The sequence below is a fragment of the Trichechus manatus genome, unplaced genomic scaffold, assembly GCF_000243295.1.
Source record: "Trichechus manatus latirostris isolate Lorelei unplaced genomic scaffold, TriManLat1.0 scaffold00031, whole genome shotgun sequence".
In the NCBI taxonomy this organism is placed as follows: domain Eukaryota; kingdom Metazoa; phylum Chordata; class Mammalia; order Sirenia; family Trichechidae; genus Trichechus; species Trichechus manatus.
The window spans coordinates 484721-506475 of record NW_004443967.1 but is presented as its reverse complement, the minus strand read 5'-3'; the positions used below and the strand labels follow the sequence as shown (position 1 = coordinate 506475).

The following is a 21755-nucleotide window of genomic DNA, read 5'->3' as shown; positions in this document are numbered from 1 at the left end:
ATGAGCTAATGTTACATCATGCACTAGGCTTGTTGCTCTTGGCTTCCCACTTCCCTGCACACCCTGCTTAGCTCTTGCCTGCTTCTAACATTTCTGCAGAGTAATAGGATGTGGAATGAGCAGATTCTATAATATGACATCTTCTAAGATCCTACCTTTCTTTCTTCCCTCTGAAAAGATCACAGACACAAAGTTGTGATGTTTATTCAGCCATGCTTGGTTGAGCATATGCTATATGCTATGTGTTATGTCATATGCTATGTGTTAGGTACTGGATGTTAGGTGGCTACAAAGATGAAGGTGACATGGTCCCTGCCTTAAGGAGAAGCAGCATATATGCTTGTTGCACCACAATGCATTCGTGGTTAATTGTGTTAACTATTAATTAATTTAGTTAACTCTTAATAATAATTGCAAACATTTGCATAACATTTACTATGTGCCAGTACTGTTTCTGAGTGCTTTTCATCTAGTAGATCACTTAATTCCCATAAAAATTACCCTTGAAGGCTGCCAGCCACGACTTCTCCTCCTACATCTTGGCTGCCTTTTCATCTCAATGGCTAGGTCTTGTAAACCCTCCAGTTTTGTCTCCTCCTCCTCGACTGCAGTTGCTTGACCATTCAGTCAGTTTCAAGGTCTGTTGTCCTTGTTGCTACAGCTGCCTCAGCCACCGTCGTGCATTGTATTCACTTCAGTGTCAGCTGCCACCCTGTCACAATCCGTTGTCTCAGCTATCACCCGTTGGCTGTCTTCTCTATCTTTGCTGACCGTTGTTGCCACTGCCCTTCACCACATCTTGTTTGTTGCAGTATTGAGAGTTCTTTCAACAGGTATGATACAGGTGACAAAGAAGTGGCTGCATTAGACCAAGGCGACCAATCTAATGTGAAGTGCATATAGGATGAGGGGACAAGCGGAGGGCAAGCATTGAGAGTGATGATGGGCAGGTGGCGTTGTGGAGGGAAGTATGAACATGCTGCAGGAGTATAGTGAGGCTCAGGATGCTGATGATTCTGAGGAGGCTGAATACACCTACAAAAGGAAGAATGTGGTGATGAGGCAGGAGATGGGGTTGAAGGTCAGAATGTTGTGGCGAGGAGGCAGGTTATGGTGACCAGGAAGCAGAAGATATCTTTGACCAACTCCATTTTGCCGTTGATGCTTTTCAGTTTGTCATTGAGGATTTTGAGCTTACCATTGATTAGGTTGATTTTATTGATGAAGTTAATGATTGATAATGTTGATATATACTACAGTCAGTGGTTGCCTTATGTGGATGAATACCCAGTCAGTGCCATCAAAATCCTTGAGGCAGAATATGTCCAAATAGAAGCCAAATTCTATAAGGAAATTAATCATCTTAAGAGAAAGTATATTGACATCTGTCATGTATTTGCTTTTAAAAATTCTGGATGCCCAGGCTGTACCCCAGACTAATTAAATCAGAAGCTCCCCAGGTGGTTCTAATGTGCAGCCAAGGTTAAAATATTGCTCCAAAGAAAGGCTTCATTTTTGTATGACTTTTTTTTAAAAAATTTTATTGTGCTTTAGGTGAAAGTTTACAGCACAAATTAGTTTTCTCATTAAAAAATTTATACATAAATTGTTTTGTGACATTGGTTGCAATCCCTGCAATGTGTCAGCACTCTACCCCTTTCTATCCCGGGTTTCTTGTATCCATTAGTCTAGTTTTCCTGTTGCTTGGTGCCTTCTCGTCTTTGCTTTTGGGCAGGTGTTGCCCATTTGGTCTCATATACTTGATTGAACTAAGCAGCATGTTCCTCACATGTGTTATTGTTTGTTTTATAGGCTTGTCTAATGTTTAGCTGAAATGTGGACTTCCAGAGTGCTTCAGTTCTGAGCTAACAGGGTGTCCCGGGGGCCATAGTCTCAGGGGTTCCTCCAGTCTCTATCAGATCAATAAGTCTAGTCTTTTTCTGTGAATTTGAATTTTGTTCTAGATTTTTCTCCTGCTCTGTCCAGACGGTCTATTGTGATCCCTGTCAGAGTGGTCAGTGGTGGTAGCTAGGCACCATCTAGTTCTTTTGGGCTCAGGCTGGTGGAGGCTGTGGTTTATGTGGTCCATTAGCCCTTTGGACTACTACTTTCCTTGTGTCTTTGTTTGTTTTTTTTTTTCATTCTCCTTTGCTCCAGATGGGTTGGGACCAATAGATGTAACTTAAGTGGCCACTTGCAAGCTTTTAAGACCCCAGATGCTACTCACCTCTTTTTAAGAATTTAAATTGCTCAGAAATATGATTTGGAAACACGATCTATTTTGAAGCACTTGAAAGATATCAGAGTATTATCTTTCTTTTTTTGAGTTTTAAAAATAACTTTATTTAATAATCAGTTGTTAATTTTCACCCACATTGACCTTCTGTAGGTTTTTGAAAGTAGTGGCAGATGTATAGGTAACCAGTATATAAAGCTTGTTTGGTGAATCTTCATCCTCATTATTTTCTGGACAACTGTTCATGGATACAGTGTAAGACCATTCCTTATTCCTTTGTCCCAGATACTTTGTTAAGCCTGGTGTCAATGTGCACATCTGAAATTCCCACGTCCTTTGTGGCAAATTTCTGGATCGCCTTGAGTTCCCAAGGGACACACTTCTTGAAGCCTACTCCATTGATGCACTTGTGAATGTTGATGGTGTATGTTCTAGTCACCACTTTGTTAATGGCAGAATGACCCTTCTCACCTTGGCACCCATCTTTGCGGGAGCCATCTAAACCCAAGTAGGAAGCAGCTTCAGAGTCGAGTGAGACAAGCCAAGTCCTCTCTCCTGGGCTCTGCCTCACACTGCTGCGCTTGGTGTGCTTTTGTGTATGGAAGGTCCAGCCAGGCCCCTGCAGCCCTGGGTTTGGGCAAAGCCAACCCAGCTACCCCAGGGCCCAGTATCCATGTCTTTCAGTTGCCCCTGTCCCCAATAGGCTTCTTTTGGAACCCAATGGAGGTGTTGACATATACACCTAGGTCAAATCAGATACTTCTGATCCTTTTTTCTCCGATGGCAAGGAATTCTAGGCTCAGTATATTGGACAAAAGGAAAGATTGCCCCTCTAAAAAATATTCAGAAGGAGCTGTAATGCAGTGGACATGGACATGTTGCAATCACAAGTGAAATGGTTTACAATGACTCTTTTTGAGTACTTTGGCACTTTTTCAGTGAGTCCCAAGATTAATATGGTACTTCACAGGGGAATCTGTTGGAGATAACCATGATGACTGAGATACAAAAGCCCAAGGTGCTGATGATGATGAAAGGGAAGAAGCAGAAGAAAATATTAAAGTAAAAGAACCAAAAAAGGATCCATACCCAGCAGGGTGTGAGCCACAGCAAGTAGGGGTGTGAATCCTTGAGGATGATCCTGTATAATGGCCTTAATGTAACTTTCCATTACTTGCATCATTATGCATTAGAATGTTTTTGGTTAAGTAAAATATTTTTATTTGTTTTAAAAATGAATTGGAAACACTCATTCTAATTTTAATTCTAATAGTATAGTTTTGTGCCATTATATGGGAGGATGTAGTAAAATATGTATGATCACTGGTCTATAATTGGCTTATCGTGAAGTCATTTTATGTAGCCATGGGACTACAGCTATATTTATCAGAACTGTTAACTGATACCAGTATTTGCAGAGAAAAAGTTTTTTTGAAGAACCAACTAAAGTGGTTTTTAGATCAGTTTGCATTCATTATCTGTGACTTTATCACATAGAAATATAGTCTTTTGTACTCACTAGGAGGCAGTGTCTCCTAGTCTTGGAAGTGAAAGAGGTAGCTTAGGAATTTGGAAATGAGTGTCAGCATGAGTATTCTTGCCACATACTAGCCATTTGGAGGTGGCATTTAAGTACTGCAAACAGTGTTTCTGGCAGCTTTGGGCTTGGTTTGTTGGTGGGGTGGTTAGTGTGGATGCAGCTGGAAGTGGGGCAGGAATGTGGAAGGTGCTTCTCTCTTGGGCTCCCTTTGAACCAGTCATTGAGTTGCACAGGGCAGGCTGGTTTTGGAACAAACTCTTCTGTTGTTGCAGACGGCAGAATGGCTCCAAAAGTAACTTCGGAGCTGCTTCGGCAACTGAGACAAGCCATGAGGAACTCCGAGTATGTGACAGAGCCAATTCAGGCCTACATCATTCCGTCGGGAGATGCTCACCAGGTACTGAGTGGAGATGGTGATGGAATCATCAGCCTCTCTTTCTTTTTCATTCCCCCACCCCCACCCCTGCCCCAACCCCAGTGTGTCTGCCGGCCTTCTACCTGAAACTAAGCATGTCCTCCAGGGCTTCACACAGGGTCTTGTGTCCAGTAGAGTCTCACCAAATACTTGTTGATTTGGCCCACGCTTCCTTGTTTCTAATGAATATAGCCAGTTTTCAATAAGTTCTGGAAGAATTAGTGGATATATTAAGGAGCACAAATCTTGTACCTTTTCTGTTTGCTGACACCCTTTATCCTTGTTCACCTACAACCCCCTACCGCATGGATTCCCACCCTAACAGGTGTTAGGGATGATTGGAATTTCACACCCCACCCTGCCTCCTGCCATCTTTGTTAGAAGCAACTCAATAAACGTGCATTCCCTCTGAGAACACTATTGATCTAAAGAGGAGACAGTTGGGTTTGGAAAGATGTGGACCTCACGTGATGGGGCTGAAGGGCAGGAGAATGAAAGGATTCTAGGATCTACTCTTTTAGGTCATTGAGTCAGCTAGTGTTTGAGTGCCTAAACCATGATCAAGATACTATAGGGGTTACAAAGATGAATTTGAGATTGAGTTCCTGCCCCCACTGTGCTTACAGTTTATTAGAGTAGATGGGACAAAATACAACGTACTGTTCTTCCATAGAGTTATCTATACGTACATTTTTTTCCCCAGCCTTTGCTATGTGAAAGATACTACTTAGGTATTGTACAGGATACACAGATGAGAATTGTCCCTGGTCTCAAGAAGCATACAGTTTAGTAATGGAGTAATGACATATATACAAATATCTGTCTTGCAAGGTAGAATGTGGTAAGTACCATCAAGCAAATCTGGACAGAGGAAGTTGGAAAATGAGAGGGGACGGTGAGGGAGGGCTTCATGGGGTAGCGAGGCATTTGAGCTGGACCTTGAAGGATAGGTGGAGTTTGGATAAATAGCAGCGGTGGGTGTAGGGGGAGGGAGGGATGGGAGGATTAGTAGGAGCAAAGGCAGAGAAACAGAGAAGCTTGGAGTGTATTTCAGAAACAACTTGGCAAGTTTCCCTGACAAGAGCTCAGGAAAGTGAAAAGCAATACCGGGAAATAAGGCTAGCATTTTAAGATTCTTTAGCTGCAGGTAAGAGAGACCACCTTGGAGTACCATGAGCAATAAAAATATTCTTCATGAGGGGTTAATGTAAGGGCGCTGGTGCAACTCCAGGTTGTGAATGGTGCCCTCTGGAGTTGTGCAATGTCAGGGCCCCAGATAGGGGTGTCTTATGGAATCTGAGGGCAGGAGAGCAGCTGGCCCTCAGGAAGAACGGGGATGGAAGGATTTTTCAGCTCTTGCTACAGATCATTTTCTCTCTTTCTCAGTCAACAGGGTAGGTAGTAGGTGGCAGTTTGGACACGTTTATATCTCTTTATCTCTTTCAAGATATGAGATTGAGCTAGAGTGTTAATCTCAAATCCAGAGTCCTGTGTGAGAACTTGATTGCCATAATAGCTTGGTCTGGATTACTGTGCACGGGTAGGCGGGAGTGTCAGGTGGTGCAGCCATGACTGATGGGGGCCTACCATGATGGAGGGCATAGCAGAAAAGAGCATTATTGTAAGCTGAGCAAAGATACCAAAAGGTATCCACTCCAGCTGCCTCCTTTCTGCCCCTCCTCAAAGGTCCAGCCCACATGGTCGTGACAGAATGTCAGGCTGGTGTTAACCTGGGGACAGCCTTGAGCTGGGACCTCTGCCTGGAGACATGGGCTTTCCGGGAACGAATGAAGGGCTGAAATGAATAACCAAAGTGATTGGATGGTTTGAGGCAACAGCACAAAGTTTAGGACACTTTGATGTCTAGAATGGCATTCTCCAAACCTAGTTCTATAGCATTCCTTTTGGTCTCCTAAGATGTTCTACAAAAAATATATTCAGTGTTCAAGAAACTAGTGAAATGAGCTAAATGGTTTCTTACTGCAGGACTTCTCTGAGCCTTTAATATGCTGATATGCACTGTAAAATTCTGAGGAATGGATAAAGTATTCAGCACTTTCAACTTTAATCTGTAGAATTCCCACAATCATCTCAGGGTACGATGGGGGACTCTGGTGTTCCATGGAATACTGTAAAAATGGCGTGGCAGGGGCGTCTGACCTCCTCTAACTTCACAAGGGGGAAAGAGAATCAAGATTAACAGCCTAAGGCTGATTCCTGTGAGGCGGAGGTCAGACATACCTTCTCTCTTCGCCATCTTTACCAATTCTGGCACCAACTGTCCCTCCCACGGCACTCTATACTTCTCTGGTGGGTTCAATAATTTGTTGCAATGGCCACACAGAACTCACAGACCATACTCACAGTTATGGGGCTTATTAGGAAAGTAACAGGTTACGACTCAGGTTCAGGAATGCTCAGGATACAGTTCTTCCGTCAGGACAGCCTCTTCTCAGCTGTGTCTGCAGGCAGATCTCTCTCTGGCCTCACGGCCCCTCGGCCTGGCCTCTGCCCTGCTCAGACAAGTGTTACAAAGCTCTTTTAGCTCTGCCAGTAAGTGCCCTGAGGCACCCCACTCCGCCAGTAAGCCTGGGCCTAAAGGTGCTCAGCTCTAACTCCACGGGTCTGTGAACCTAGCTTCACCAAGTGCCTGGAGGCACCCTGCTCCTCCAGCAAGCCTGTTGCCCAAAGGCACTCAGCTTTCTCATTCTGTGGGCTGCTTCTGTTGCTGCTGTTTCTCTGCCACCGCTTCTCACCATCTTTGGTGTTAGAGCTCTCTCTAGGTCTCCTGGTTCCAGGAGCTTCTCAGTGCAGTGATCCTGGGTCCAAAGAACGCACTCCATTTCTGGCTCTTCTCTCTTGGTGGTGGTGAGTTTCTCACCTCTAGGATGGCTCATTTTAAGCCTAACTGGATGGTAAAACTGATCAATCCCTTTTTTAGGGTTCCATACATCTTATTTGCATGTTCATACTTCCACAAGGATGCCATGCACTGTGTTTGCATAGTCCCACCCAGTCATTTGGTGGGAGTTACAAGAGCAGGGAGAGAAGGGCCATATAAAATGATCCATCGCCCTGCAGATACCTTTGTCTGTTGAGCCACATAGCACTTTTCATATCATGATGTGTTAGAACTGGCTTCTACAAAGAGGTGAGAGGAATGGGAGATCTGTGTGTGGAGAGGAGAGGCCACTGATGATGCGAGTCTTGTCTGTAGAGATGGATGACAGAGGAAGTGTGAGCATACAAGGTATGTTCAGGGAATGGCCAGTGGTTCATCCTAGCTGGAGTTCAGAAATAGCTGATGGAGCTGGAAAGGAGATTGGTGGCATATGAGGAAGCCTTGGAGGCCAGGGAGGTTAATGTTAGATTAGTAGACAATGGGGATGTGAGGATAGACTGATGAGGTTTAGGGTGGGGTTTGGTAACTGAATCTTCTCACCTCTGTTTTCCTCTGGTGTTCTCTAGAATGGACAAACCAGATTCATTAATGGGAACCGAAGTTTTATCTTGAGTAATGGCTAGTTGAGTAAGTAGATTGGTGAACATGGCTTGGGCCCACTGTTTAAGAAGGTCAGATCCTGGCCGTATCCTCAGGGAGCTCCTTTTTTCTTTTCTTGCCCAGGCCCCTCTGGTGAGCTTTCCCTGCCTCCTCCCAACCTGTCAGTCCTCACCTTTGGGAGGCTTGGGTTGCATGTCATGGGGGGTCTCTGCTGGATTCACCAGTGGTGTCTTTTTTATTAATTGGGTCACTTCTCTGAGAGGATCTCATAGGCTGGGGCTGTTGTGGAGCTCCAGCTAAAGACTCCTAACAACTCTATTTGTGAACCTTGACCTCGGGTGGCCTCATTGTACAGAGCGATCTTTGACTATTGTGTGTTACTTGAATTAAAAGTTGAAGGTTTCTGGTTAAGGGTGTGTTGGAAGCTTATAGTGTTTTTTGTGTGGCTTTCTTTTGCCTGGTTTTAGGATACAATCCGTATGTTTACTAGCAGGGCATGTTCTTATAACCAAGCCAAGTTTATCTAGATATTCTTGGGGCCTGGGTGCTGTTCCTGAGCCAACTTCTTTTTAGGCCATCATAAGGCTGTTTTCTGGTCCAGTACGCTGGTTGATATTTAAAAGGTGTCTGTCTTTGATATTAGGTGGAGCCTAACACACCCAAAGCAGTGCCATGTTAAACTTTGGGAGGACAATGGGGCTGGCCAGACCATGGGTGATGACCAGCCCCCATATTCCAGACTTTTTCTCCACTCTTCATCTCCTGCTAATGATCCTTGACTATCGGAATTGGATGGCTTCTCCCCAGATGAGGAAAGTGAGGCTTTAATCCCAGAAAAAATGTGTCTTCCAGCAACATTCTGAAAACACAGAAATCAGCCTTGCTCTGTATTAGCTGTTATTCTTGTTGCCAAAGTCACTGCTTAGGCTTCACAGTTTTTGTACTCTGTTGTCTTTCCGTTCCTACCTGTCCTTGGCCATTTTTCTTTTTATAATCTCTGTCATTCCTAGTGCTGTAACCTAGCTGTCTGCCCTGCATATGTGGGGAAGTTGTCTTTCTTTTGTTCTGTGCATGTTTCCCAAGCACCTGCTCAGGGCCAGGTACTAAGGTAAATGCAGAGGGCAGGCAGGTTAGCCTACAGGTAAGCACAGGGACCCTAGGGCCTGTGTTCAGGCGAACACTGGATTTGCCACCTGTTAGCTGCTTGGCCTCAGGCAAATTACCTCAAATTCTTAAGTGTCAGTTAAACTCTCTGGGTCTTAGTTTTCCAGTCTGCAAAAAGAGGATTTTAACAGTATCTGCCCTGGTGGCGCAATGGTTAAAGCACTTGGCTGCTAATCAGAAGGTCAGTAGTTTGAACCTACCAGCGACTCAGCAGGAGAAAGACCTAGCGATCTGCTCCTGTAAAGATTACAGCCTAGAAAACCTTACGGGGCAGTTCTGCTCTGTCACGTTGGGTCGCTGTGAGTTGGAATTGAATCAACGGCACCCGACAACCACCACCACCACCACATAGGGTTGTTGTCAGGATTAAATGAGTTAATAGATACGAAATGCTTAATGCATGTCTGGCACCTAGGAAGTCTCATTATATTAGCTGCTAGTATTGTTGTTGTTATTATTACTATTATAGAGATGAATGAGAGAAAACATTCCATTAAAAAGATTAAAGAGTAGATAAGCCACACACACAAATGCTAACAGAAAATGTAAAGTGGTCATTGTCATAGGTCAGGACTTGATGGCACCACCCATTGGAAATATACTATGAACCACATATGTAATTTAAAATTTCATAGCCACATTAAAAAAATTTAAAAAAAGATGAAATTAATTTTAATAATTTATCTTATTACCCTGGTATATCAAAAATATTTCAACATATCAAAATAAATATTAGTGTGATATTTTACGTTCCTTTTTTTCATATTACCTCTTCAAAGTCTGGTGTGTGTTATACACTTACAGAACATCTAAATTGGGATGAGAAATTTTCATTGGAAGTACTTGATTGTATTTAGATTTCATAAAATTTACAGTTGAAAAAGTGAACTCACACACCCAAGTTTTTCCAACCACACTTAAAAGTTTTCCAGTAACTGAATTTTGAGTATCAATTTTAAAATTTATATGTAAATTAATTAAAATGAAATGAAATAGAATAAAAAATTCAGTTCCTCAGTCACATTAGCCACATTTCAAGTACTCTTTAGCCACATGTGGCTGGTGGCTACTGTAATGAATAGCATAGCTCTAGATAAAGTGTGGACTGAATTCATAGGTGAGGGAGGAGATTTTAAAGCTGGCAGGATCAAGGAAGGCTTCATGGAGGAAGTGGTATTTGAATTGGAATATGAACAGGTAGAATTTGGATACTTGGAGATAGGGAGTTACAAAATACTGTAAGCAAATCCATGGAAATAGGAAAACATTAATAATGATAAGCTTGGAGTAGAAAGAAAAACACGTGCCTGGTCTTGGGAGGCCTTGACCACCGGCATCAGGAGGGTAAGTTTTTGTGACATAGAAGGGAGCCATTGAGGGTCTTTGAACAGGAGCGTTACATGATTAGAGGGAACAGTGCTTAGTATGGATGGGAGAAGGGAGACACTAGGAACTGGGAAACCTGTTAGGAGTCAGGGTAGAGAGGGCCTGGACTTTGGTGCTGGTATTAGTAGCAGAGAAGAGGGGAAGGATTCAGAGGAGAAGGAGTAGAACGTGGATTGATTATGGACCTTGCAGGCAGGATGACCAAAAGGATTGGGAAGTTTGGAACCCGAGAGTGTTTGTGGTGTGATCAGTAGAAAAAATGGGATATCCCGCTTTCCTTGTTTCGATTCCCGTATGGAGAGGAGAGACAGGCATGGTTGGAGTGACTCTATTAAACAGGACTGGTCCTTACCAGGACTGCAGGAATAAGGAGGAAGCGTTGGCTTTGAGTGTGACCTGCCACAGCAGTCTCGCAGCAATAGAGAGGCTGCTGTTCTCTGTGGCTCTTAATCCTAATTGTTTCATTTTCAGGGTAGATTCAAGGTTGATGGAATTTCTCCTGTGGATGGGGAAGGGGTAGTGTTGGAGAAGTAAAGGAGAATCTTGCATTCTGTCCTTTGTGTACTTTCCAAAACACAAATACACACACCCACACACTTTTGGAGAGAAAACATACCCCAAGTGCAAAATTACTCAAGGTTTTGGCACTCTAGTGGTCTGATTCTCTTTGTCCTCTGTAATTTTAAAGGTTTTTTTTCCTTCTTAAGCCCAGAGCAAGGTTTGTAGTTTTGATGTGTTTGGGTCAAAGGGGACTTAAAGTGAGTAGTTGTGCATTCTCTCTGGTACTCTGGACACTTTCATGTGCCATCTAAGTCAGATGTTGGGATTTGTGGACACTGTTGGCCCCAAACCAGGAGACTCATTGATGGGACCAGAGCTGCACCAGCATTGCCTCTCTCCATCTCTAAGGCCCCATACTCCGCTCCTGGGCTTGGCTTAGTCAAAGGGTCATGATCTGCCAGGGGTGACTTTGCCAACTTGAGTTTTTGGCTGTTTATGGCTCTTCCTTCTGGAAGACATGAATCAGATTTTCCTAAACTCTTTGGACACAACTCCCACGCCTCCTGGCATTGGCTTCCTGTTTTGTTTTATATTTCGTAAACATGCTGTCTTTTGGGTAGTGATTTTTATCCCAGGGCGATTTTATCTGCTGTATTAGAGTGATGCTAGCCATGGTAACACATGTCACGGTTTCAGTGGCCTGGTACCGTGGAGGTTTATTTCTTGTTCACGTAGCAATCCAGAGTGGTGTTCCTGGTGGGTGGATGGCTTTCCTCTGCCAGGAGGAAAAGTAATTCAGGGAACCAGGCTCTTTCCATCTTCTGGCACCACCATTCCAGCTGCTGGAATGAACAAGGCACACCTGTTTTAACTGCCCTGGTCAGACATCACTTCCCACCCACATGCCACTGGTGAGAACTAGTTATGTGACCCCATCTAGATGCAAACGGGCCTGGGAAATGAAGTACTGGCTGGGCAGCCACTTATCAGTGACTGTTCTATACTACGGAAGGGGCATGAATCTTTGGATGGCTACCCATTTTTTTCCTGCATACTTTGACTTGGTTTCATTTAAGAGAGAAGAAAAATACCAATGGGAAGTATCTTGGTATTTGGGAACACGGGAGCCTGCATCTCCATTTACAAGTCTAACTCTGGGACTTCCTGCTGACAGGCAGCCTTTGACTCATTCAGTTTCGTTTTTTGTTGAGAATCTAGTATGTCAGAGGCACTGGGCTAGGCTCGTGGCTTATGGGAGTGGGGCGTGGGGGAGAGGAAGAGATCTCACCCCACCCAGCACAAGCCCTAATAACTTTAGTCCCTCTTATCTGGGCACTCAGCCATCAGCCCTACTTGTCTGTTCCATCCTGCACATGACCTTGTTGACCGCTCTTCTTAAAAGAAAATGCAGCTCTGGTCATGTCACCACCCTTCTCTTGAACTTTTGATGTCTCTCTAGAACTTTCAGGATAAAGTTCAACCCTCTCAGTATGAGGTTGGAGGTCCTCGACCATTTGTCTTCAGGCTGCCTTTCTGGGCATCTCTGCTGCCTCTCCCTTGAACGTCCTGCCCCTGTACTCAGGCTAATCTCCTCTCCGCCTTCCCACAGACCTCTTACCTCCTGCTTCTGGTCTTCTCACACCTTTCTCCCTTCCTAGGCTGCGTTCTCACTCCTCACCAATCCATGTTGGCCCAGGTCAAACCTCTGAGCCAGTTTCTGAACTTCCTTCAAACTGTAGCAAATACTGTATTACGCATTCAGACTAGTTCCATTGGCTATTTATTAGGCTAATGTTTCACGGATATTTGTCTTATTTTGCTGGCCAGATTGTCCACTCTGAGAGTTACTTTCTTATGTCTCCTATAGAGTCTAGCTCAGTGCCTGGTGCAAAGTAATAAGAGCTGCATTTAATCAAATGCTTAGCAAGTACTAATTGCATTATGTCACACCTCAACCCTCTGAGATGGACATTATTATCATTCCCATTTTACAGATGAGGACGTTGAATCCAAGGTTACACAGCTAGTAAGCAGAGGAGACAGGCTTGAATATAGGTCTGACTCCTGGGTATAGGAGACATCTATTATGTTGTTGATGAACATGCAGGTAAATTTGTGGTACGCCTTGAATTCCTTGTTCTCAAAGAGTTTATAATCCAATTGTGCAGACTTAAAAGAGGATGCTTGGCGTGTGGCAAGGGCATGGGCTTTTGAAAGTCAGACCTGAGTTCAGATCTTGTCTCGGCCACTTAAATTGCAATGGTGCCTTGGGGGAATAGGGTAACTTACTTCTCTGAGTTTCATTTTTTTTCATCTGTAAATGGGGAGGATGAAACCTTCCAGAGCTGTTATCAGGATTAGAATTACAGGAAATGAACACGGTGACTGACAACTAGTAGGTGTTCAGTAAATCTTAGCCAATATTATTTGTTGTTATTATCCAAGGCAGGGTATGGATAAATGACCAAACCAACCCTCCTGCTGTTCAATCAATTCTGATGTATGGTGAACCCATGTGTTGCAGAGTAGAGCTGTGTGTTCCATAGGGTTTTCAAGACTGTGACCTTTTGAAGAAGATCGCCAGGCCTTTCTTCCGAGGTACCTCTTGCTGACCTTTTGGTTAGTAGTTGGGTGCTTAACTGTTTGTACCACCCAGGGACTGCTGGATAAATGACAGTGTCCTGTAAGATTCAGAGACAAGGGAGACCTCTGAAAGCCGGAGTGGATCAGAAAGCTTTGTGGAAGAAGTTTGTTGAGCTGGATTTTAAGAGATGCTGTCTTAGTTATCTAGTGCTGCTATAACAGAAATACCACAAACGGGTGGCTTTAACAAACATAAATTTATTTTCTCACAGTTTAGTAGTAGAAGTGGAACTTGCCGTGGAGTTGATTTTGACTTGTAGCCACCCTATAGGACAGAATAGAACCGCCCCACAGGGTTTCCAAGGAACAGCTGGTGGATTTGAACTGCCGACCTTTTGGTTAGCAGCTGAACGCTTAACTACTGCACCACCAGGGCTCCTCTCACAGTTTAGGAGGCTAGAAGTCTGAATTCAGGGTACCAGCTCTAGGGGAAGGCTTTTGCTCTCTATTGGCTCTGGAGGAATGTCCTTGTCTCTTTTGAACTTCTGATTCTGGGTGATCTTCATGTGGCTTGGCATCTCTCTTCCCCCATCTCTGCTTCTTTTGCTTGCTTGTTTAATCTCTTTTATATCTCAAAAGAGATTGATTTAAGACACACCCTATTTGCAAATGTGCTTTATTGGCTGTATAATATTTATAGCTTGAATTAGATGCCAACATTTAAAAATTGGGTGATTTCTCACAAACACACACATTTCTAGCTTCCCCTGAAGTGTTAAAGATTGGTAACCTGTTGCCTGCATTCCAGCATGAGAGGAATTAGAGCTGAGCAGGAGCTTCTCCCTTTAGAGAAGGCACCCCCTTGCTCTGCTTTACTCATTTAGTTAACTTGCCTATACCCGAGGGTATTTGAGTTTGAAACCCCAGTTGTAATCCCTTCTGGTCTTTTTCCTGGTATTAGTTTCCTAGTGCTGCTGTAACAGATTATCACAAACTTAGTGGCTTAAAACAACACACATTTATTATCTTGCAGTTCTGGAGGTCAGAAGTCTAAACTAGGTCAGCAGGGCTACATTTCCTCTGGAAGTTCCAGGAGAGAATCTATTTCCTTACCTCTTTCAGTTTCTAGAGGCTACCCGCATTCCTTAGCTCATGACCCCTTCCTTGATCTTCAAAGAGATGTCTAAGGTTTTAACTAGGTAGAGGGAAAAAGGTTCATCTCTCTTTCTGTTTGTTCTTTTATTCAGTAAATATTGGTTGAGGACCTACCGTGTGTCAGCTGTGATATGTACAGGAACAGACAAGACAGACAAACATCCTGATCTCATGGAACTTACATTCTAGAGGAGGGAGACAATACAATAAAAATGTAAAAACGTTTACTAACATGAGAAACATTTAGAAAAATGGGCTATACAGACAGTTAAAAGTCGCTGAGTGGCTACTTTAGCTGGGTAGTCAGGGCATGCTTCTCTGTGGATGTGACATTCAGACTGAAATCTAATGATGAGTAGGAGCTAGTTCTGTCACAATCAGGGAGTGGGTTTATAAGCCTATCTTAGTCAGGGTTCTCTAGAGGAGCAAAACCAGTGAGATATATGTATGTGTGTGTGTGTGTGTGTGTGTGTGTATGGAGAGAGAGAGAAAAAAAGAGAGAGGGAGAGAAAGATTGATTTACTTCAAGAAAATGGCTCATGCAATTGTAGGGCCTAGCAAATCCCAAATCCATAGGTTGGGCTAAAAGCTAGAGACCTCTGAAGGCTTCTGTCCCAGGAACTGGAGGTCTGCCAATGAATAGTGTGCAGGGTCGAGGGAGAGCGAACTATGCCAGAACATCCATTTGTATTCTGGAGGCGGGCCACACTCCCAAAGAAACTCCCCTTTCAGCTGATTGGCTGATCACATTGTAGAAAGTGATTACATTATATTACATTATGGAAGAGCACACAGTCCAGTGTCTGCCAAACCACTGAGAATTGTAGCCTAGCCAAATTGACACATAACATTAACCCTCACAAAGCCCAAGGCAGAGCATGTGCAAAGGCCTGAAGCAGGAATGAGCTCGGGACATGGAAAGAGCAGAAAGGAACCAGTGCGGCTGGACCATGGTGAGTGGGAGGGAGAGTTGGTTGAGAATTCCAAGAGGACAGCTGTATCAGATCATGTGGTGCCTCATGGGACTGGGTTAGGGGTTTGGATTTTATTCTAAATATGATGGGAAGCTGTTGGAGAGTTTTAAGAAGGGTGCCAGCATGATCTAATATATAGACATTTATATGGACAGCAGTCAAGGTAAGAGATGATGGAGTATTGGATTGAGTACTCCTGTTAGAGATGGAGAGAAATGGATGGTTTTGGAGAAAGAGCCGACAGCTGTTCTTTCTTTTTGCCTTTTTTCTACAGTGCCACGGTTTTGGCTTCCTTTCAGCCTTTTGCTGTTCTCTGAGGAGAATGTTCCTGGGCTTTGCCAGCTTCATGGCTAGGGGAAAAGAGTGAGAGGCCTGGACTCTGTGGTTGTCTGGCTTCTGCTTAGCCTTGTTGGTGTGGAGGGGACGCTGCGGCCGGCCTCGGTCAGCGACGTCTTTCTGGTGTGCTGAGCACTTAGGTCATGTCTGGATGTTTTTGCCCCAGATCTTGTCTCGGTCCCAAACTAAACATGTCAGCTCTTGTTAAGTCTACATCCTTTTGGAGAAACCTTTTCCTGCTTTTGCTGATGGGTATCTCAAGGTATATCCTTGTGGGTCCCCAGTCCCTCCTCTCAGGCTTGCCCAGATAGAGATGGGACCTTCCTAGAGAGCTGCATCCCTGGTGGAAGAGTCCACCCAGGCCAAGACCAACACTGGCTTCTCGGGCCACATCCCTCCCTCTGTAGTCACAGGTAGGGAAGTCCTGAGACAGTGGAGCCACTTTGTTGGTTGAGAGTGGTCCTCTCTGTGTATTCCCCATAGTGTACAGTGATCTTTAGCACAAGAGGTATTTTGTTAGCATAGTTTTCCCAGCCCCTTAGATGCCTTTTTGTTATCCAAAAAGAAGAAATTAATAATATTTCTTCCATTGTGTATGTGTGGCACTCTCGGGTTTCTGGTGGGTTTTTAAAACATCAACTCACTTGTTCCTCACAACAGTCCTAGAAGAGAGGTGGGCCTCCCTCTGCCTTTTTTGCTTTTTTTTTCCCCCTTAATTTGGTGATTTCAGATAAAAACGGAGTGAGAAGGAAAGATTATGACCGGGTGACAGAGAGAGGTATAATTCTGGTCAGTGAGGTCACTGGACAGTTGGGCAGTGAAAATGCCTTAAGCTAGTCCTGCTTACCAATGTTTCTTCCTTCTTCACCTTCTAACCTTCTAAATCCACAGATTCTCTAAAACTTATTACTTTTTTTTATATGTGGCCACAGGGCTCTGGTGGTATAGAGGGAGTTGCCACAGCATTGTCTACTCAAAGTTGACGGCAGGAAGGGCCTCCGATCTTCCAGCCTGGATTTCTCATTGAAATGTTGAGCAAATTGGGCTTCAGAGAGGGCAGTCTCTTGTTCAGGCAGAACCGGTGAGACAGAGGCAGACGCAGGTAGGGCTAGAATCCAGGCTCCCCAATCCCTAGCCCAGCGCCTTTTGTTTTGCTACATCACGTTGACTGTTCTAAAAATGTCTTGGGGTCTGGCCAGCAGCCCCACTTCCCATCTTAAGCATTGATTAACCCTGTCAGGGACCTGGAAGAAACCTACTAATAGTGGTCGGAGCAGCGACTCTAGACTGAAGCAGACCTGCTTCGGATCTTGTGGTTGTTATTAGTTACTGTCAAATTGTTGTTAATGTGCGGAGTAGAACTACTCCATAGGGTTTTCAAGACTGTGACCTTTGGAAGCAGACTGCCAGCCCTGTCTTCTGAGGTGCCTCTGGGTGGTTTAGAACCACCAACCTTTTGACTAGTAGTTGAGTGCTTAACCATTTGTGCCACCCAGGGATTCCTCAACCCTGCTTTTAACCTGCCATTGGGCAAGTTGCTTAAAGATTCTCTATGGGCCTTAATTTTCTGTTTTACTATTGGTCTTATCCTGGAGAGTTGTTATGAGGATGAGAGATAATGTGTCATATGGGGGCAGCATGGCATAGGGCTTCAGAGTTGAGGCTCTGGAGCCAACTGCCTGGGTTCCAGTCCTGCCTCTGCTACTTACTAGCTGTGTGACTTTGGGCAAGTTGCTTAAACTCCCTGGGCTGCACTGGCTTTTACTAGAGGGTGCACACCTCAGGCTCATACCCTCTGCCCACAAATGGGAATCTCTTTCTTCAGGCTCTGACCTTCCATTCAGAGGCAAGGGGGATTATCGGCAGGGAAGAACCTGTTGTGACTTTGGACATTTGTTTTATTTCACTGAGCGTCCTGGGTTGGAGGAAGTATTTCCACTCATTCCCTAACAGGAAAGGACAGGGTCTGCGTGGGAGAGATCGGTGATGCTACCTTGGAGGGGGACACAAACAGGAAGTTCAGAAACAAGCTGATGTCTAAAGAGACTCAAGTTAGAGAATTACTGGCACTTAAAACAGAAATTCAGCCCTATTTTTCAGAAGAATAACAGATGCTTAAATGTCAGTGGCAAGGAGGAGAGAAGGCTATTGGTTTGTTTTTTGAGTAAGATCTCAGTGAGGAAAGAATTTTTTTTACCTGTTTCTCTTGACTTGCTTTGATGTCCAAACTTGGAAATAGAAGCTAAATAAAGGGAACAGCTCTGTTGGCTCTTAATTAACTAGGGTCTCCTGCAATATGCACTAACTAAAAAAAAAAAAAGTTCAAGTTGTCTATTCAGCTAGACTGTTGGCTCCTTGAGGGCGGGTGATGGGTTCCCTGACCTCTTCAGTCCCTGCTGGGCCTGGCACAAGGCTGAGCATGTGGAAGACAGTCAGCAAGTGGCTGATTGAGCTCCATTTCCTTGTCGTCTTTGTTTTCCAGAGTGAGTACATTGCCCCGTGTGACTGCCGGCGGGCCTTCGTCTCTGGATTCGATGGCTCTGCGGGTGAGTCGCCAAATTCTCCCTCTGTTCTTGCTGTATCTTTGTTCTCCTCCCAAAAATAACTGAGCCAAGTTTCAGCCTGTGATACAGAACCAAAAAGAAAATGCAAAGCAGACATTCCCCACTGAGCCTCTGCGGAAGTGGTGTGAGTTCCCAGAATGCCCGGCTCCCTGAGATCACCTTTTAGTGACCCCTTTCTCCTCTCTGCCTTTGCGTTTACATTTGGAAGAATCTTTATTAAAAAAATTTTGAACTTTTTATTGACTATAACATATATACAGAAAAATGTACCAATTAAACTGACTATACCTGTGTAACTAGCACCCCACATAAGAAATTGGACATTAATAGCACCCTAGAACCCTTTCCTTAGCTTTTAACTCAGTCTTGTGTAGTAATTCTCCAAGCACTTGACTTTTGGTTTCTGTTTCCACTTTAGGCATAAATAACAAAGTTTAACCACATCGATGCCTTGCCCTGACTTTTCTGAAACTGTGTCCCCTTTAGATTGAGGGTGGGTTTCCCCTCTTCAGACTTCCCTCCCTTAAACTAGTGAGACTTGGCGAGGCCTCTGTCCCCCAGCAGTTAGCACACTGCTTCCTTTGGTGTAAGTGCTTGTGTTGGTTGGCACGTTTTGATTGGTTTTGGCTGATGCCTCTGCCGAAAGCCCCAAATTCTGCCGGGCCTGTGGGAACTGAGGGCAGGTAGAGGCGGGAGGAAGAAACGCCCTGCTGGTGACCACTGAGTCCCTGTGAACACTCACAGGAGCCAGTTGGTCTCTCTTTGGGAAAGGTAAAACAGCAGCAGAGTGACTGTGATTGCTGAGCAGAAACTGTTCCAGCTCAGCCCTGTGGATCATGAGACTGTTTTGGCCGTAGCTCCGCAGTCCTCTGCTCTATTGGTCTTGACACGTGCTGTGGACACTGGGTCCTTTCTGTGCAGGGACAAGTGCCCAGGCAGTACGGGTTCCAGGACTGTTTCCTTCAGAGTGTGGCCTACAACTGGTTCTTCTCTTGCTGCCTGGAGGTTTCCCTGGGGTCGAGGACCCATCTGCCCTACAGTCAGAGGGGTGGTGGGTGGCTGGGCCACAGGGGAGCCCGTGCCTCTCACTGCTCTCACCTGCCTGCTGCCACTCTCTGCGGTTTCTGGGTGGTTGTGAAGAGCCTTTCTCTTTTCCTTGCTCCCTGCTCCAGGCACGGCCATCGTCACGGAAGAGCATGCGGCCATGTGGACCGATGGGCGCTACTTTCTCCAGGCTGCCAAGCAGATGGACAGCAACTGGATGCTCATGAAGATGGGTGGGTAGAGGCATGGCCAGCCCAACCTGAGGGCCAGCTCTCGGAGGGGATCCTAGACCTCTTTAGGGCTCCCAGATCTTAACCCTTTTTTGGGGCTACAGACCCTTTGAGAACTGAAGGAAAACCAAGAAAATGGCACGCTTATACTTACATACCAGTGTGCATTCAGTTTTGGAGGGCTCTGCCTCAGGGTGGAATCCCTGGGTGGCACAAACGGTTAAGCACTTGGCTGCTAATTGAAAGGTTGGCGGTTCAAATCCACCCAGAGGTACCTTGGAGAAACGCCTGGTGATCTACTTCCAAAAAGTCACCCATTGAAAAGCCCACGGAGCACAGTTCTACACTGACGCACATTGGGTCCCTGTGAGAGGGAATTGACTTGATGCAACTGTTTTTTTTTTTTTTTTGGTTTTTGTTTGGGTTTTGGTTCAGGGTACTCATTTTCTGAGGGGAAACTGAGGGCCAGAGAAGACAATTGATTTGCTACAGATCACACAGCTTGCCAGGCATTTGACTCATGTACTGGGGGCCTTTCCACTACTCTTTGTGCCTCATGATTCAAAGTGAGCTAAAGGCAAGGGGCCATTGGCAGCAGAAGCTAGGAAGTTCTCCCCTGAAGATCTCTCTGAGGGATCCTAGACTTGCTTCAGGCAGCTCAGCTTTGGAGAAAGAGCAGTGCATGGGGTGAGAGCGTGGGTCTGGAACTTTCTTGGGCAAGTTACTTCACGTTTTAGTGCTTCAGTGTCATCTGTAAAATGTGAGAATAATACTAAGTACCACATGAAGTGAGGATTAAATGAAATAATATGGAAAGAGTATAGTTCAGTGTCTACTGAATAGTAAGTGTGTGATTGTGTGTGTGTGTATACTCTGCTTTTTCATTTAACTTTGAGCTATGCATATTTTTCCATGTCATTAAAATATTCTTTAGAAACATGGTTTTAGTGACTGCGCAAAGGTCTCTCCCTCTTATTTTGAACCGGGGGAACAGAAAATAAGGAAGGAAAAAAAGAGCCAGGGCCAAGTGAGGAAGAGATGATGAAGCAAAATACCTGATATTTCTAGTTTGTTGTAGGAAGCAGTGAGGAAAACAAGCTGTCACCAGCCTCACAATTCAGGGAACAGAGGGCTGGACCATGATACTGAGACCAAAAGCAGCTAGCACACTGAGGTGTGTGTATGTTGTGTGTATGCAGTCATGTATGGATGTGCGTCACACTGTCCACATACATATATATGTGTTGTTTGTCTTAGGAACAAGTTATGAATGTTTTTGACCTGGCAATAGATTTATTTAAAATTTCTATTTCTCAGAAATCTTATATTTTTAGAAATATAAAAACACCAAAGTTACAGTTTGTTATTGCCACAGTTGTTTCCTCTCAATCTGTCTCTGTCTGTCTCTCTCGCATACGCGCGCGCACACACACACACATACAAGCATTTGGGGCTGATACAAAGGGACAGACTAGGGGTCTTTAGACTTTCTTGGGTGGTGCAAACGGTTAAGTGCTTGGCTACTAACCAAAAGGCTGGTGATTTGAACCCACCCAGAGGTACCTTGGAAGAAAGGCCTGGCAGTCTACTTCCAAAAGATCACAGCCATTGAAAAGCGCATGGAGTGCAGTTCTCCTGTGACACTCATGAGGGCTCTGAGTCAAAACTGACTCAAGGGCAGCTGGTGGTTTTTACTGTCCACCTGTATTTCAAATATTAGTAAAAATTAGTAATATTAGTAAAAAATATTAATATTTTAGAAAAAAAGAAATACAAATAGAAGTTGAAATACTCTCTTCTTTCTCCCCAGTGGATCATCTTGTGCCCTCTGGGGGCTGGGCACCCCTCTTTGGGACCCACAGACTCAAGCTGTTAGGTCTGTTAGCACTTTGAGGGGTCAGAGTGTCAGAGGAGCAAATACTGCCTGCTGCTCTTTGAAGTAGGTGTGTGGTGGCACGGAAGGGGGGGTGAGTCCTCCCAAGCCCCTCTGGTGGCACGGAAGGGGAGAGTGAGTCCTCCCTTTCAAGCCTCTCTGGTGGCATGGATTGGTGGGGGTGAGTCCTCTTTTCCAAGCCCTTCTGGTGGCATGGATTGGTGGGGGTGAGTCCTCCTTTCCAAGCCCCTC

General features: G+C 44.7%; 1 protein-coding gene and 1 pseudogene across 2 annotated transcripts in view; one reads left to right on the top strand and one right to left on the bottom strand.

Annotated features, from left to right (window-relative positions):
- XPNPEP1 (X-prolyl aminopeptidase 1) overlaps positions 1–21755 on the top strand; it is a 62806-nt gene that overhangs the window by 17762 nt on the left and 23289 nt on the right. For both annotated transcript variants that reach the window (XM_023729919.1, XM_004374831.1), the window contains 3 exons: positions 4049–4173; positions 18275–18338; positions 19529–19633. In XM_023729919.1, the coding sequence (XP_023585687.1) occupies positions 4057–4173; positions 18275–18338; positions 19529–19633 (286 nt within the window). In that variant the 5' untranslated portion in view covers positions 4049–4056. The remainder of the gene's footprint in view (positions 1–4048; positions 4174–18274; positions 18339–19528; positions 19634–21755) is intronic.
- Positions 2162–3419, bottom strand: LOC105756205 (60S ribosomal protein L31 pseudogene; annotated as a pseudogene).